This window comes from Dasypus novemcinctus, chromosome 21, assembly GCF_030445035.2.
Source record: "Dasypus novemcinctus isolate mDasNov1 chromosome 21, mDasNov1.1.hap2, whole genome shotgun sequence".
Taxonomy (NCBI): domain Eukaryota; kingdom Metazoa; phylum Chordata; class Mammalia; order Cingulata; family Dasypodidae; genus Dasypus; species Dasypus novemcinctus.
This window is the reverse complement of record NC_080693.1, coordinates 25,485,205-25,499,549: the sequence shown is the minus strand read 5'-3', so window position 1 is coordinate 25,499,549 and position 14,345 is coordinate 25,485,205. Positions and strand designations below refer to the sequence as shown.

Sequence of the window (14,345 nt, the reverse complement as noted above, 5' to 3'; positions counted from 1 at the left end):
CCTCAGCCACATTAACCTCTTTTCAAGGGCTCACCAGCCACCCACAGCTAATGGAAACTGTATTAACACAGATATAGAATATTTCTTGTCATGACAGAAAGTTCTAGTAGACAACCTTGCTATACAACCATCTCTTTATTTGATCATTTTAATTTAAAAAAAATTTTTGGCTTTATATTTAATCTTTTTTTATTGTATTTTTTAAAAAGATAAATATATCACACAAAACGTTATGTTAAAAAACATAAGATGTTCCCTTTTCCCCCCTCCCCACCCCCATCCATCTCATTAAATATCAGCTTTCATCCTACTAAATATCTGTTCTCAAAGTTCCGGTGACTGCCTCTTTCAACAATATTTACTGAGTATCTTCCTCTATCTGATATGGAAGGCCAGGTCACCAGTAACTGAAATGATATGGCACGTATCACTGATGTAAATTATTTAATTCTGTGATTCTTCTAAAAATAGTTCCGGTGATTTACAGTTACATATGTATATTCATTTATTTATTCAATAAACATTGACCACTCTTGTGTGCCAGGTGCTGTAACAGGTGTTGGGGATAAAGGAGTGGCTAAGACACACAAACAAGATCCCTGCCCTCATAAAACTCACATTCCACCAAAGGAGACAGTGAAATGTGGTAGAGTCTAGGGTATTGGAGGGTAATTTAGAATTAGACTGACAGGAGGATGTTCCTAAGAAGTGGTCTATTTTTACTATCATTTGAAGGAGGAGAAGAAGACAGCCAAATAAAGTGATGAAGGAAGAGAGTTCCAGGCACATGAAATCGCTAGTACAGAGGTCCTGAGGTAGGAAAGATTTGCACCTATTGGAGGGAAAAGTTCAGTGTGCTCGGCATCTAGAGAGAATTGTGGAGGGAGATGAGATTGCTGAGTTAAGCAGGGCCACATCAAGCAAAATCTGGGAGTCTGGACTTTATTCCAAGAGTGATGGGAAGTCCTTGAAGGGTTTTAAAAGGATAGTGAGTGATATGCCTGATTTATGTTTTTAAAACAAATCACTTACTTGACTGCAGAGCGGAGAGAGGCAGAGGTGATGGGGGCTTGGATTAGTGTGGCGGCAGTGAGGCTAGAGAGAAGACCAATTTGAAGTAGGTTTTGGAAATAAGGTGGTGGACAGGATGTGGGGATGAGAAAGAAGGAATCAAGGAACCTAGATTTTTAGCTCCAGCAAACTCGGCTGGATGATGATACTCTTTATTTTAACCAGAAACCTTAAAGGAAGAACATAACCAGGAGTTTGCTTTTGAGCTTGAAACATCCAAGTGGAGAACTCAAGCAGGTAGTTGGGTGTATGAGTCTGTAGCTCAGGAGAAAAGTCAGGGCTGGAGTTAGATGTCTAGAATCATGAGTGCTAATGGTACGTATGTATGTATATACGTAGGGATATATCAATCATTTTATTGTAGTAACATATCTACAACATAACATTTCTCATTTTGACTACTTAGAGCCCTAGGATTGGGTGAGCCCTATGTGAAGTAAGTGTTGGTCTTTCTCTATTCTTATAGATGAGGAAATTGAGTCCCAGTGAGGCTAAGTGCAGCCAAATTTAAATGAAAGAGAGGGGCCAGAAGTGGGGAAGGTGTGAATAAGTTTGTGTAGTACAGGACGCCTGCAGGGTTTCTATATAGGGAAACAGCTAGGATGGACAGGTTGGAGCCTCATTCAGACAGCCCTAGAATCCAGGCCAAAACTTGTCCTAAATTGAGTGGCTCCTGAATGACTGTCTAAAGCCCTTTGCTAAGTTCTTCTTGGTTGAGTTGAATCATTCCTGGGAACTGATTCTGGCAGGCTCTGGCTGACAGTGAGGGTGGGGTGATGTCTTTCTGGACAGGCAGGTCTTTGGAACCTCTCAGATCAAACTCCAACATTCCCTGCTCAGTCTGAGGAGCCCAGGAACCCTTTAAGATGGCCTGTGTCCTGTGCAAGGCTGCACTGGCATACTTTCCCTTCCAGGCTTCCAAGAAGAGAGATTCCCTCCTCTCTAAATAGCCAGTAAGTTTGGGGTTCCTGCAGAGGGAATCCTCTTTCCTGTCCAAGTTCATCTCTAAGGTTGGTTTCCCCTTGGTGGAGACTAGGATTTGGTGAGTTCCATTTATCTCTGGGCTGTCCAGCCCCTTTTTCTTCAGAAGGCAAATTGAAAGCACTGGTGCCAAGAAGAATCAGGTTGTAGCAGTTTGATATAGTTATGAATTCCAAAAATAGATACTGGATTATGTTTGTAATCTGGTCTGTACCTGGGCATGATTAAGTTATGATTAGGGCTTTGATTGGGCCACATCATTAGAGTGTTGAGTCCCACCACCCCGCCTTGGTGAGTGGGGACTCACAGATAAAAGGCATGGCAAGAGGAAGAAGACATTTTCAGAACTTGGAGTTGTCCTGGGTGGTACTGCAGGGACAGATGATGGACATTTTATGTCCTGCCATGGCCCACTGGGTGGACTGGGGGATAGTGTAAACTACAATGTAAACCATTATCCTTGTGGTGCAGCAGTGCTCCAAAATGTATTCACTAAATGCAATGAATGTCCCACGATGATGAAAGAGGTTATTGATGTGGGAGGAGTGGGGTGAGGGGGGTCAGGGGTATATGGGGACCTCTTATATATTTTTTTAAACTTTCTTTTAATTGAAATATATCACTCATACATAAACATACATAAAAAATGTATAATAGTTGTGAACTTACAACACAAACATATGACATCAAACATATATAACATCTCACCCTACCACCAATAACTTGCATTGTTTTTAAACCTTTTTAACTAATGATTAAAAGCATTGTCGGGAAACGGACTTGGCCCAGTGGTTAGGGCGTCCGTCTACCACATGGGAGGTCCCCGGTTCAAACCCCGGGCCTTCTTGATCCCTGTGGAGCTGGCCCATGTGCAGCGCTGCTGCGCGCAAGGAGTGCCGTGCCACGCAGGGGTGTCCCCCGCGTAAGGGAGCCCCACGCGCAAGGAGTGCACCCGTAAGGAGAGCTGCCCAGCGGGCAAGAAAAGTGCAGCCTGCCCAGGAATGGCACCGCCCACACTTCCCGTGCCACTGAAGACAACAGAAGCGGACAAAGAAACAAGAGGCAACAAATAGACACAGAGAACAGACAACGGGGGGGGGGGGGGGGGGGGGGGGATTGGAATTAAATAAATAAATAAATCTTTTTTTAAAAAAAAAAAATAAATAATAAAAGCATTGTCAAAATATTACTACTAAACAAAGTATTTTTCCCCTAACCAATCTGATTATTATCTTTATATCATTTATATGTAGACATACATAAACAATTAAATGTATAGTAAAAGTTGTGAACTCACAAAGCAAACATCCATAACATCATACAGGGGTCCCATACATCAACCCTCACCAACACCTTGCATTGTCATGAGATGTTTGTTACAAAATATGAAAGAACACTGTCAAAATCTTACTACTAATCATAGTTCTTATCTTACAAACCAAATGGTGTGTTTTTCCCCCAACCCACCCTATTATTATTTTTTAAATATATTTTTTTATGACAGAAGTTGTAAACTTATAAAACAATCATGCACATGTGCAGAATTCCCAAACAGTACCCCTCCATCAACACACCACAATATGGTGTCATTTGCTACAGATAAAATAATATCATCTGATTATTGCCACGTCCATAGCGTACATTTGGCTCACTTTTTCCATACTGCCTCATTATCAACACAGTACATTTTTTGCATAGATGCAAGAATATTATATTCCTCTTTTATTTTTTTAATGTAACATTTAAAAAAATAAAGAAAAAAATGGGGCATGGCAAAGGACAGAGTTGAAGCTGTTTGATGCTGGGGTTTTTGATGTTAAGAGTTTGATGCTAAAGCCTTAAGCTGGAGCCCCAGGAAGTAAGCACACAGAGGAAAGAGAAGCAAGCCCCAGGTAGAAGCAAGCTCCAGGAAAAGAGGAACCCTGAATGCAGAGAGAAGCCAGAGGAAGGGAGAAACCCAGGAAGCCTGAGCCCTTGTAGCCATTGGCAGCCATCTTGCTCCAACACATGAAAATAGACTTTGGTGAGGGAAGTAACTTATGCTTTATGGCCTGGTATCTCTAAGCTCCTACCCCAAATAAATACCCTTTATAAAAACCTAACAATTTCTGGTATTTTGCATCAGCACCCCTTTGGCTAACATGCAGGTTATCTAGGCTGGACCAAGCATCCTGCAGAGGAGAGGGAGGTAGCACAGGAGGAAGGGCATGAGGTCTCAGGCCTTTGGACTGGCCATTCAGAAAGGAGTGGCCCCTGAAGCATGCCTGTGTATATCCTTTAACTGGTAAATTCAAATTCACAGCTCACTGTTTACAACACTCTTCCTTCTTGATTCCCTCCAAGCATCTGGTAGTTTCTCCTGCTAAGATTGTCCTCCCATTCATTCATTCATTCATTCATTCTGTAAACATTCAGGGCCAACCATGTGTCAGGCACTGTGGTGGGTCCTAGGGATACAAAGACCCTGGCCATCACGGAGCACCTGGCCTGGCAGAGGGGCAGACAAGTGTGTCTGTAGAACAGTGCTGAGTAGAGGTGAACATGAGGGCTGTGAGGCAGAGAGGATGCCATTCAAGGTAGCCTGGGAATGGCAGGGAAGGCATCCAGGGGAAGGTGAAGCCACATCCCAGGTCTGAAAGGCACATTGAAATTGGCCAGGTGAAAGGGAGCAGACAGGAATGGGATTAGGTATGACCAAGTAATTGTGGGCAGGTGCCAGGGCCTGGGCCCCAGGAGGCAGCCAAGGCATCGTGTGCGTGGATCCAGAGCATCAACTGAGGCTGGAGAGGAGTGCAGCCAGACCCTGACTCTGGCCCAGTCATTGAGGCCTTGACCTGCCTAGCCCTTTAGATTTTTCCTCTTTGAATGCAGGTTTCATTTGCCTCTCATCAACTCTCTTACACCTGAGCTACTATTTTCATGGGGTTAGACCAGCTAAATAGGATAAATGTTTCTTTACTTATCTACTTATCTACTTACCTCCACAGAATGCCCAGACCCTCCCTTACCTTGCTGAAGGCCAATCTTCCTTCAGGTTCCTCAGCTCTGGGGTGGCTCCCTGACAGAGGACCTTCCAGGCTTCCAGGCTGGGTCTTCCCATCTTGGTACTCTCCCAGCCCCCACACTCCCTGCAGTGGGCCTTATCACTCCGCTCTGCAGTGGCCTGGCACAGAGCAAGCCTCACTTACCAACTGGAGGGCAAATGAAGGAGCAAATGTATGATCACAGTGAACACTTCAGAATCACTTGCTGATTGGTCCACTGAGGCTCCTCCCCCTAGAAGCTGGGTTTATGTTGTGTTTCCAGCCCTATTCCCTACTCACTTAGGCCAGTTTCTAAGATACTTTCTGACTTCCCTCCCTAGCATTCGCCTCTTCCCTCAGTAGGGGAGAGAACCAAGTTCAGCAAGCCCTGTGGAATGGGAGTGGGAGGATTTGGGGGAAGGGTTTTCCTCCAGACCATTCTCATACCAAGATGCTAGACACAGCAGCCTCTCATGACAGACCAAAATTATTTCTTTTTATCATCTGATTATCTCCCCCTCCTGCCTGTGGGCAGGGATCATGCTTGCTAAGCACACCACCCTTGTGTCCTAAGTAGCTGGCACTTAACAGACTCTCAGTAAATATTAATTGAATGAATAAGTCAGTGAATGCAAACAAGGTTTCTGCTATAATTTTAGCAGCTAGGTGCTGAGAGAGCAGGTCCAGGACCACCACCACCCCTATCCCCAAAAAGGATGAACTGTTTGCCCATTCTCAAGGTTCTTTCAGTGTGTTTGACTTTTATGCAAGCCCTTGAGGGTGGAAGGAAGACTAGTCTTTGCCCAGGCTCCCTGATAAGGACAAATTCTCACTGAAAAATATTTGTACCACAGAGAAGTCCCTACCCCTTGCTTGTTTTCTTTACACCTAGAAGTTCCTTCCAGCAGCTGACTCAATTCACCCTCACGTACAACACAAAATATGTTCAGTATGGTCTCGGAAGTACTTTTTCTAAAAGGCATAGAAGGGAAGCAGACTTGGCCCAGTGGTTAGGGCGTCCATCTACCACATGGGAGGTCCGCGGTTCAAACCCCGGGCCTCCTTGACCCGTGTGGAGCTGGCCCATGCGCAGTGCTGATATGTGGAAGGAGTGCCCTGCCACGCAGGGGTGTCCCCCCCATAGGGAAGCCCCATGTGGAAGGAGTGCACCCCATAAGGAGAGCTGCCCAGCACGAAAGAAAGTGCAGCCTGCCCAGGAATGGTGCCGCACACATGGAGAGCTGACACAACAAAATGATGCAACAAAAAGAGACACAGATTCCGGCACCGCAGACGACAACAGAAGCAGACAAAGAAACAAGACACAGCAAATAGACACAGAGAACAACCCGGATGGGGGGTGGGGAGAGAAATAAATAAATAAAATCTTTAAAAATAAATAAAAATAAAAGGCATAGAAAAAATGGAAGAAAATTTTTATTTTTTTTATATTTTCCAAAATGGACTTGTACTTTTATAATAGAAATTGAAATAATCTAAAAATATTATCCTGGTAACATGCGCAACGTAACATTTCCCATTTTAACCACTTTCAAGTATGCAATGCAGTGGTATTATATTTACAATGCCATCTCCACCACCCGTTACCACAACTTTTCCATTTACCGCAAGCCAGAATCTTTATAATAATGCAAAAACATTACTCTTGCTATAACTGGAGCCCTTTTGCTTTGAGGTGAGGGAGGTGAGGTATAGCAAACAATTGGCTCGGCCTGACCCCAGTCCTATCCCACCATTCCAAGTCCAACTTTGCTGTGAGACTAGCATGTACACCCAATCCAACTCTGAGCAGGCTTTCCAAAATCTCAGAATCCCAGAATCTTAAGAGAATTTCCCAACAATTGCATTAGCACATTTCTTTTCAGGAATGGCTTGATTAATATCATATGTCCCCCAACCCTATAGACCTAAGGCATTTTTGACCTTCCATTTGACCTCTTGATCCTTATTCATTTAAATACTAAGTTCCATCAGTTAGATCTCCAAAATATTTCTGGTACTCCTCTCTTCCTCCCACTTCACCACCACTGCCCTGATCCAGGCCTTCATTCTTGCTCACTTAGGCTAATGTCAAAGACTCTTCCTTGGTCTCCTGCTTCCAGTCCAGCTTCATTGAAAAATAACAACAACAAAGCCTTTTTACTCAAAATTTCACATTTTAACCACTTTCAAGTGTGCTGTATTAATTACATCCGTAATATCATGCTACCATCACTACCATCCATTATCTCAATTTTTCATCACCTCTGACAAACACTGTACTGGTTAAGCAATAATATCCCCTTGTAACCTGTACTCTACCATCTCTATGAATTTGCATATTCTAGGTATTTCGCATAAGTGAGATATTTGTCTTTTTTGTGTTTGGCCTATTTCATTTAATATGATGTCTTCAAGTTTCATCTATGTTGTCGCATGAATCAGAACTTTGTTCCTTTTTACAGCTCAGTAATATTCCCTTGTATGTATATACTACATTTTGTTTTCCCGTTCTTCTACTGATGGACACTTGGATTGTTTCCACCTTTTGGCTATTGTGAATAATGCTGCTGCGAACATTCATGTACAAGTTTTTGTGTGGACATGTTTTCATTTCCCTTGGGTATATACCTAGGAGTGAAATTGCTGGGTCTTATGGACAATGCGTCTTTGTGATAATTGGATTTTTAAAGGATGCACCCAGGATGTTATTTACAAAGGAAATTTCAGGAAGGGATTTCAGAGGGTTAAATGGAAGGCGCTGAGGGTGATAGTGTAACGTGCAACGCAAATGTAAATTTCAAGTTAGTGTTTGCAATTCACATGCATCTTGAAGGCTTCTTAAAACATTCTGGTGATTGAGAAAGTCAGACATCAATAGTACCCTCATTTTATTTTATTTTATTTTTATTTTTTTTTTTAAAGATTTATTTATTTATTTAATTTCCCCCCCCTCCCCTGGTTGTCTGTTCTTGGTGTCTGTTTGCTGCGTCTTGTTTCTTTGTCCGCTTCTGTTGTTGTCAGCGGCACGGGAAGTGTGGGCGGCGCCATTCCTGGGCAGGCTGCACTTTCTTTTCACGCTGGGCGGCTTTCCTCACGGGCGCACTCCTTGCGCGTGGGGCTCCCCCACGCGGGGGACACCCTTGCGTGGCACGGCACTCCTTGCGCATCAGCACTGCGCATGGCCAGCTCCACACGAGTACCCTCATTTTATAGAGAAGTATCTAAAGCAGAAAAATCAAAGCCACACAGAAACCAAGAACCAGACTCAGGGTTTTGGATTCCAAATTTAGATCTTTAGTCGCTTATTTTGTCCCATAGTTCTACTGTCCACCTTGCTAAATGGAATAAAGTAGCCGTGAAAATAATACTGGAAACCTAGGAACTGGAGGTTCGGGAAAACTACGAAGTTTAAGAAAAAGAAGCTTTATTCTCTAGAACGAGGTCCAGGGAAATAAATTCTGGGAGGCAGCTTATTTCCAGCTTCACGGTCATCTTCTCTGACTTAGAATGTCAGTGGATTTTAACATACCACCGTTCTTTAAATTTTTTTCTAAGGGTGCCTGTATAGGCAGTTCTTTTGAAGACCGCAGAGCGCAGCTGGGAACGAAAAGAAATGCTCTGTAACCCTATCTAGGAGTCAAAAGCCGAAGGGGCTCTACCGAAACCATGGGGACCAAAACGAGCCGAGAGGCTTAAACAAGATGGTGGCCGGGATAGGGCCGCTCTATCTGTCCGGGTGAAACTCTATGGCAGAGTAGAGGCGTACAGTTTAGAAAAGTGAAGCTGGGATGGGTGGTAACCCGACCACACTAGCGCGCTACCAGGAACGGAACGGAAAGGAAACTCTTGCGCATGTGTAGAACTAGAGGATTTGGGCTTCCAGACAAGGGGCCCAACCCACAACACAAATTTTCTGAAACGTGTGATTCGTTTAAGTCCCGTTAAGCTGAGGTGAGACGTTCACTAAGACGCATGCGTTCTAGAAGAGACCAGCAATACAGTGGCGTGGTCTTTTCAACGTGTGGCGTACAGACGACGTCTGAGGTGGAAGGGGCGTTTTGGATTCCCAACACGCATGCGCTCGGAAACCGAGGCGTTTCCTTCAGAGGGTGTGGAGTGCAGGGTTCCTTGTTGCGCAGGCGCAAGGCCTCTCCGGTAGGGCTAGGGGTCTATTGGGAGGAGGCAAGAGAAGGATGAAGGGAGTAAAACACCGGGCGCGCGTGCGCGTTGTTGGCTGTATGGAAGCGCTCCGAATTTGTGAGGGGCGGGTTCACGTCTGCGCGTCATTGGATGGGTAGGTGGGAGGGAGGGTGGAGATCGGGGAGGGTCTATGCGCTTGCGCAGTGCGGGGGTGGAGGGCGGAGGAGATAGATAGCACGCTTGCGCGGCTGTCATAGGGCTGCTTGGTTGGTCAGTGGGGAGTCGGCGCCTGCGTACTAAGACCCGTGTGCAGCAGCGGCGGCGGCGGTAGAGGCGGCGGCGGCAGCGGCAGCGGCAGCGGACTCCGAGGCAGCAGTTGGGCTCGTCGCGAGCTGACGGGGTCGAGTCAGTGCGTTCGCGCGAGGTGAGAGCGGGCAGGGCGCGCGTGCGCGGAATCTTGGCTTGAGCCTGGAAGGAGAGATGGAACTGCGCGGGGGTCGGGGAGGGGGCAGAGGGGAGCGGCGGCCACCGCCGCATGGGGTTCGGTCGGGGAGCGGCGCGAGGTGCCGAGAGGCGCGGGCGCGCGCCCCACTTGGCGCGCGGGATGGCGGTTGGGGCCGGCCGGGTGACGTTGGAGCGACGCAGGGCGGGGGACGGCGGGCCGCGAGGCCGCCACGCGGGAGAGGCCGCCGGGCGGCCACGCCGGGGCAAGGGCTGGGGGCCGGATCGGCCCTCCGGGGCAGAGGTACCGGGACCGTTGAGAACCGGGCGCCGCGCGGCCACGTGAGGTGGGGGAGGGGGCGACTCGGTGATAGGACTTGGGGGGGGGTTGGCGGCCGGCGGGGGGGGGGAGGGGAAGCGGCTTGGTCCCGGCCCTGACACGGCCTTTGAGGAGGGGGCGACCGCGGCACCGGAAGTGCCCCCCCCCCGAGCCTCCCCTCGGGGTCGTAGGCCGCATGGCCAAACGTGGACCAGGGCCGCATGGCAGCCCAGGGACCCCTCCCCTCCCCCCAGGTCTGGGCCACCGGAAGCCCTGGGCGGCCACATGGTGGGCGGGAGCGAGCCGGCAACCCCCGGCACGACGAGGGCTGGGCCTCGTGGGCACCTAAAGGAGCCTGGAATTTTGGGGAGTGAGAGTCCAAGGCTCGGGTACTCACCATCCCAGAGGGCCCGCTGCCGGCATATGTTAGGTGCTCCCCCAACTCATGGGCCCCTGGAAGCTTTACTCCGAGTCCTCATATGAAGTGAGGCCACCAGCCAGGTGTAAGTGGCTTGTGGCTGAAGAAATGGGGAAACTGAGGGCGACTGGATGAGAGCCCGATAATTCTCTGCCTGTGTCGACAGCGCCTCAAAGTCTCCGGCGGCTGCGCTACCCACCTCTATATAGACTCTTCACCTTGTCACTGTCTTCCCCGTTGTGCCTGATTAGGGAGTTCTAGGCTTTACAAGTTCTTAACTCTACCAGCCTAGTATAATTTCTACTACTCACTACTACCAACTTTTCCTTTCATTTTATTGTCATTCACCCCCCACTCCTCCACTTTCCTGACTGTACAGGCCGAGCCTGAAAAGCCGACAGAACCGATGCATCCTGGGAAAAGTGGGAGGGCCCTTGAGAGGCTGGGTGCCTGGGTTCCTTTCGGGAACCCAGATCGAGGTGTTTGGCAGGAGAATCAGTTAGGAAATAACTTTCCTTTCTCCCAGTTGTCTGCATCTGCAAATGCATGTTGGGGAGGTGGGAATCCCCCAAAGAGGCATTGTGGTTTCCTGTACCAGTGACTGACTCCTATGTGGATGGTGGGGGGGGGGGTAACAGGCGGGTGGGGCCTTTTCCTTCAGTCTCCACCCTACCCCGCCCCCCCCACATTAGCCCCGCCCTTTTGCTGGCTCATAGCTCTTCACCTAATTATAGCCCTGGTTATTTAATGTGTAGGGAGAGGGGTGGGTGGTTTCAGTGACAAGAAGGACCTGAGTCCTCCCCCTCCCAGGAGTTAGACCTTTGTCCATTCCTGAGATTTGGTATCCCAGCTTCCAAGCACCACTTTAGTTTTCATTTTTGGCGGGGTCCAGCAATGGCTTCCCTCCATGCACACAAGTTAGGTATTTGTGATCCCAGTGAGTGTTCAATCCAGGAACGTCAACCCTATTTTAGGTAGGTAAGGCAGTAAAGGGGTGGGAGAAATAAAGCAGTGTCCCCAGAGAGGAGGGGGTTAGATGGGATGAGCTGTTACTCTCCGTCCTCACTGACCCTAGTTTTTTTCTTTTTGACTTCAGTTGGAATTGAAGCCTCTTAAAATGGCAGATGATTTGGACTTCGAGACAGGAGATGCAGGTGCCTCAGCCACCTTCCCAATGCAGTGCTCAGCGTTACGTAAGAATGGCTTTGTGGTGCTCAAAGGCCGGCCATGTAAGATCGTCGAGATGTCTACTTCTAAGACTGGCAAGCACGGCCATGCCAAGGTTAGAATTTCTAGCCTCTGCGGGGCTCCTGGCCACATGCTGTCATCAGTTCTGGCCCTCTGTCTTCCTTTAGCCCTCTTCCTACTATCCAGTTCCATTCCTTTTTGTGCCCCCATTATTTGGTAATCTCCCCCCTTTTCCAACTTCTCTTGGCTCTTTATGCCAGTGGCTGGCTGTTTATCTCCTTATTTCTGGTTTCCTGGCTCATGGTTTTTCTGTTTGCCTCTTTCCTTGAGCCTGTATAGGTGTTCTTTGTTTCCATCACTGCCCAGGGTTTTAGGTCCTAACATAGGAGGTAGCCTTTCTCTGCTTCACTGTACCTGTGATTCTCCAGGTTCAGCTTTTCCCTTTGGATCTCTGGTGGGGTCTTTTTTTTTTCCTCTCCCCTCCACCCCCACCTTGCTGTCTGTGTCCCTTCGCTGTGTGTTCTTCTGTGTCCACTTGTATTTTTGTCAGTGACACCCAGAACCTGTCTCGTTTTGTTGCGTCCCTGATAGGGTCTTAAACTGGCCTCTGCGTACCCTTTTGAGTTCTTTAAGCCTTTTCCTTGCTTTCTTGGTTCCGCAATGTTCTTGCTAGAGCTTACTTTCTCTCACCTCAGACGTTTCCTGCCTCTTTTCCTCAAAAGTTCAACCCAGTTCATACTTCTGGTTGGATTTCTGTATGGTTTTGTTTCCTTAGCTTTTTTTTTTTTTTTTCCATTTTCAGTTGACGTGGTGCTATGTTTGATACCCCTTAATGTTTAGTTCCTCTCTGCCCTGATTTCATTTCTTCCCAATTGTATAGTTTTTATCCCTGGTCTTCCCAGGCCCTTCCCCCTCCCTCCCCCCACCCACCCCCAGCTCTTTTTCTCATTCTTTCTTTCTCTGTTCCTTCCCTTCTGTCTTCCTCATTTCCCAAGTCCTCAGTCCCTTACATGGATGTTCAGAAAATTCTTTGCTTTTATTCCTCACTTCCATGAATTCTTAGCATCTTGCCTGTCAGTGTCTTGTTAATTCAAGATTACTGAATTTTTCCAATCATGCTGAGTAACTTTGTGCTGTCAAACATCTTAGTCCCAACAGTGGTTTTCTTTTGCCTCCGGTTTTTTTTTTTTTTTAAGAGGCTTTATTTTTTTCTGAGTTGATTGGTTCAATTCCAACTCATCTAATCTTTGCCCTAACAATCTAGTTTGACTTTCTGTTATCAGCAAGGGATGTCTTGTTGAGCCACTCTCTCTCCCATCCTAGAGTTTGGTTGGGTTTCTTTTTGATATAATCCATACATACAGGTTCACCTGGTTGGTATCGACATCTTTACTGGGAAGAAATATGAAGATATCTGTCCCTCAACTCATAATATGGATGTCCCCAACATCAAAAGGAATGATTTCCAGGTATATAGATGTTCTGGGGAGGCTGGGGAGGGGGGGGGGGCGCGGTGTGTGGATATAATTAACCAAAGGAGCTTGTGCTGGGAGAGGAGGAAATGGCAGGAGACAGCATTTGATGTTACCAGTTTGCTGCCACCTCTTTGCCCTTTACCCTGAGCCTACCTGGGCCTACCTTCAGTTTCCTTTCCTATCGGCCCTCAGCTGATTGGCATCCAGGATGGGTACCTATCGCTGCTCCAAGACAGTGGGGAGGTGCGGGAGGACCTTCGTCTGCCTGAGGGAGACCTCGGCAAGGAGATTGAACAGAAATATGACTGCGGAGAAGAGATTCTGGTATGGTTTCCCTCTTCCTTTGTCCAACTTTGCTTTCTTCTGCTTCTCTGAACTTGGGCATCTCCTGACTAGCCTTCTTTCTTTCACATAGATCACGGTGCTGTCAGCCATGACAGAGGAGGCAGCTGTTGCAATCAAGGCCATGGCAAAATAACTGGCTCCCAGGTGAGTGTGAGAATTGCTTACCCATTTTGTTGCCCCTATTAGAAGAGACTTGCTCTTGTCATAATTGATTCAGGCTTAAGCTAATGCCAGCCTGGTCCTGTCCTCCCAGTGTTCTGTGTTGAAGGTGTTATCCTGTCTTACCTGGCCTCTCTTTCCTCCCCAGGGTGGCGGTGGTGGCAGCAGTGATCCTGGAGCCTGCAGAGGCCCTCTCCCCAAGCCTGGCCCAGCTCTGGCCTGGCCCTTGGCTGGATTCCTCCTACACGATTTATTTGACGTTTTATTTTGGTTTCCCCCCACCCCCTCAATCTGTCGGGGATGCCCTGCCCTTCACCCTGCTCCCTTGGCCAGGAGCGAGCCATGGTAAAGCTGCCCTCCTCTTCTCCCCTCACACTACAGCCCTGGTGGGGGAGAAGGGGTGGGTGCTGCTTGTGGTTTAGATTTTTTGTTCTTGTTTCTTTTTTTAATTCAATCTGGAGTCAGAAAGCTATGGATTCTGGCAAATGGTCCTTGTGCCCTTCCCCTACTTATCCCTAGTCTGGTCCCATCTCTATAGCCCTTTACCCCAAGCACCATCCCCACAGTCTGGGGACCAGCCCCTTCCCCTGCCTATATCTCTGCCCAAACCCCTTTAGATGGGGAGGGAAGAGGAGGAGAGGGGAGGGGACCTGCCCCCTCCTCAGGCATCTGGGAGGGCCCTGCCTCCATGGGCTTCACCCTTTCCTGCGGGCTCTCTCCCCGACACATTTGTTAAAATCAAACCTGAATAAAACTACAAGTTTAATATGAAGCTCCCAATT

General features: G+C 47.7%; 1 protein-coding gene across 1 annotated transcript; it reads left to right on the top strand.

Annotated features, from left to right (window-relative positions):
• Positions 1-9,471: 9,471 nt before the first annotated feature.
• EIF5A (eukaryotic translation initiation factor 5A) lies at positions 9,472-14,335 on the top strand. Its single transcript, XM_058283626.2, has 6 exons — positions 9,472-9,642; positions 11,493-11,678; positions 12,949-13,053; positions 13,252-13,383; positions 13,475-13,548; positions 13,712-14,335. Exons 2-5 carry the CDS (start codon positions 11,514-11,516, stop codon positions 13,535-13,537), a joined length of 465 nt encoding a protein of 154 aa, XP_058139609.1. The 5' UTR covers positions 9,472-9,642; positions 11,493-11,513; the 3' UTR covers positions 13,538-13,548; positions 13,712-14,335.
• Positions 14,336-14,345: the final 10 nt, after the last annotated feature.

Coding starts and splice junctions, on each gene's coding strand:
- EIF5A (XM_058283626.2), top strand. CDS start 11,514: ATGGCAGATGATTTGGACTTCGAGACAGGAGATGCAGGTGCCTCAGCC. Junction 11,679..12,948: donor GCAAGCACGGCCATGCCAAG/GTTAGAATTTCT, acceptor CCATACATACAG/GTTCACCTGGTTGGTATCGA. Junction 13,054..13,251: donor TCAAAAGGAATGATTTCCAG/GTATATAGATGT, acceptor ATCGGCCCTCAG/CTGATTGGCATCCAGGATGG.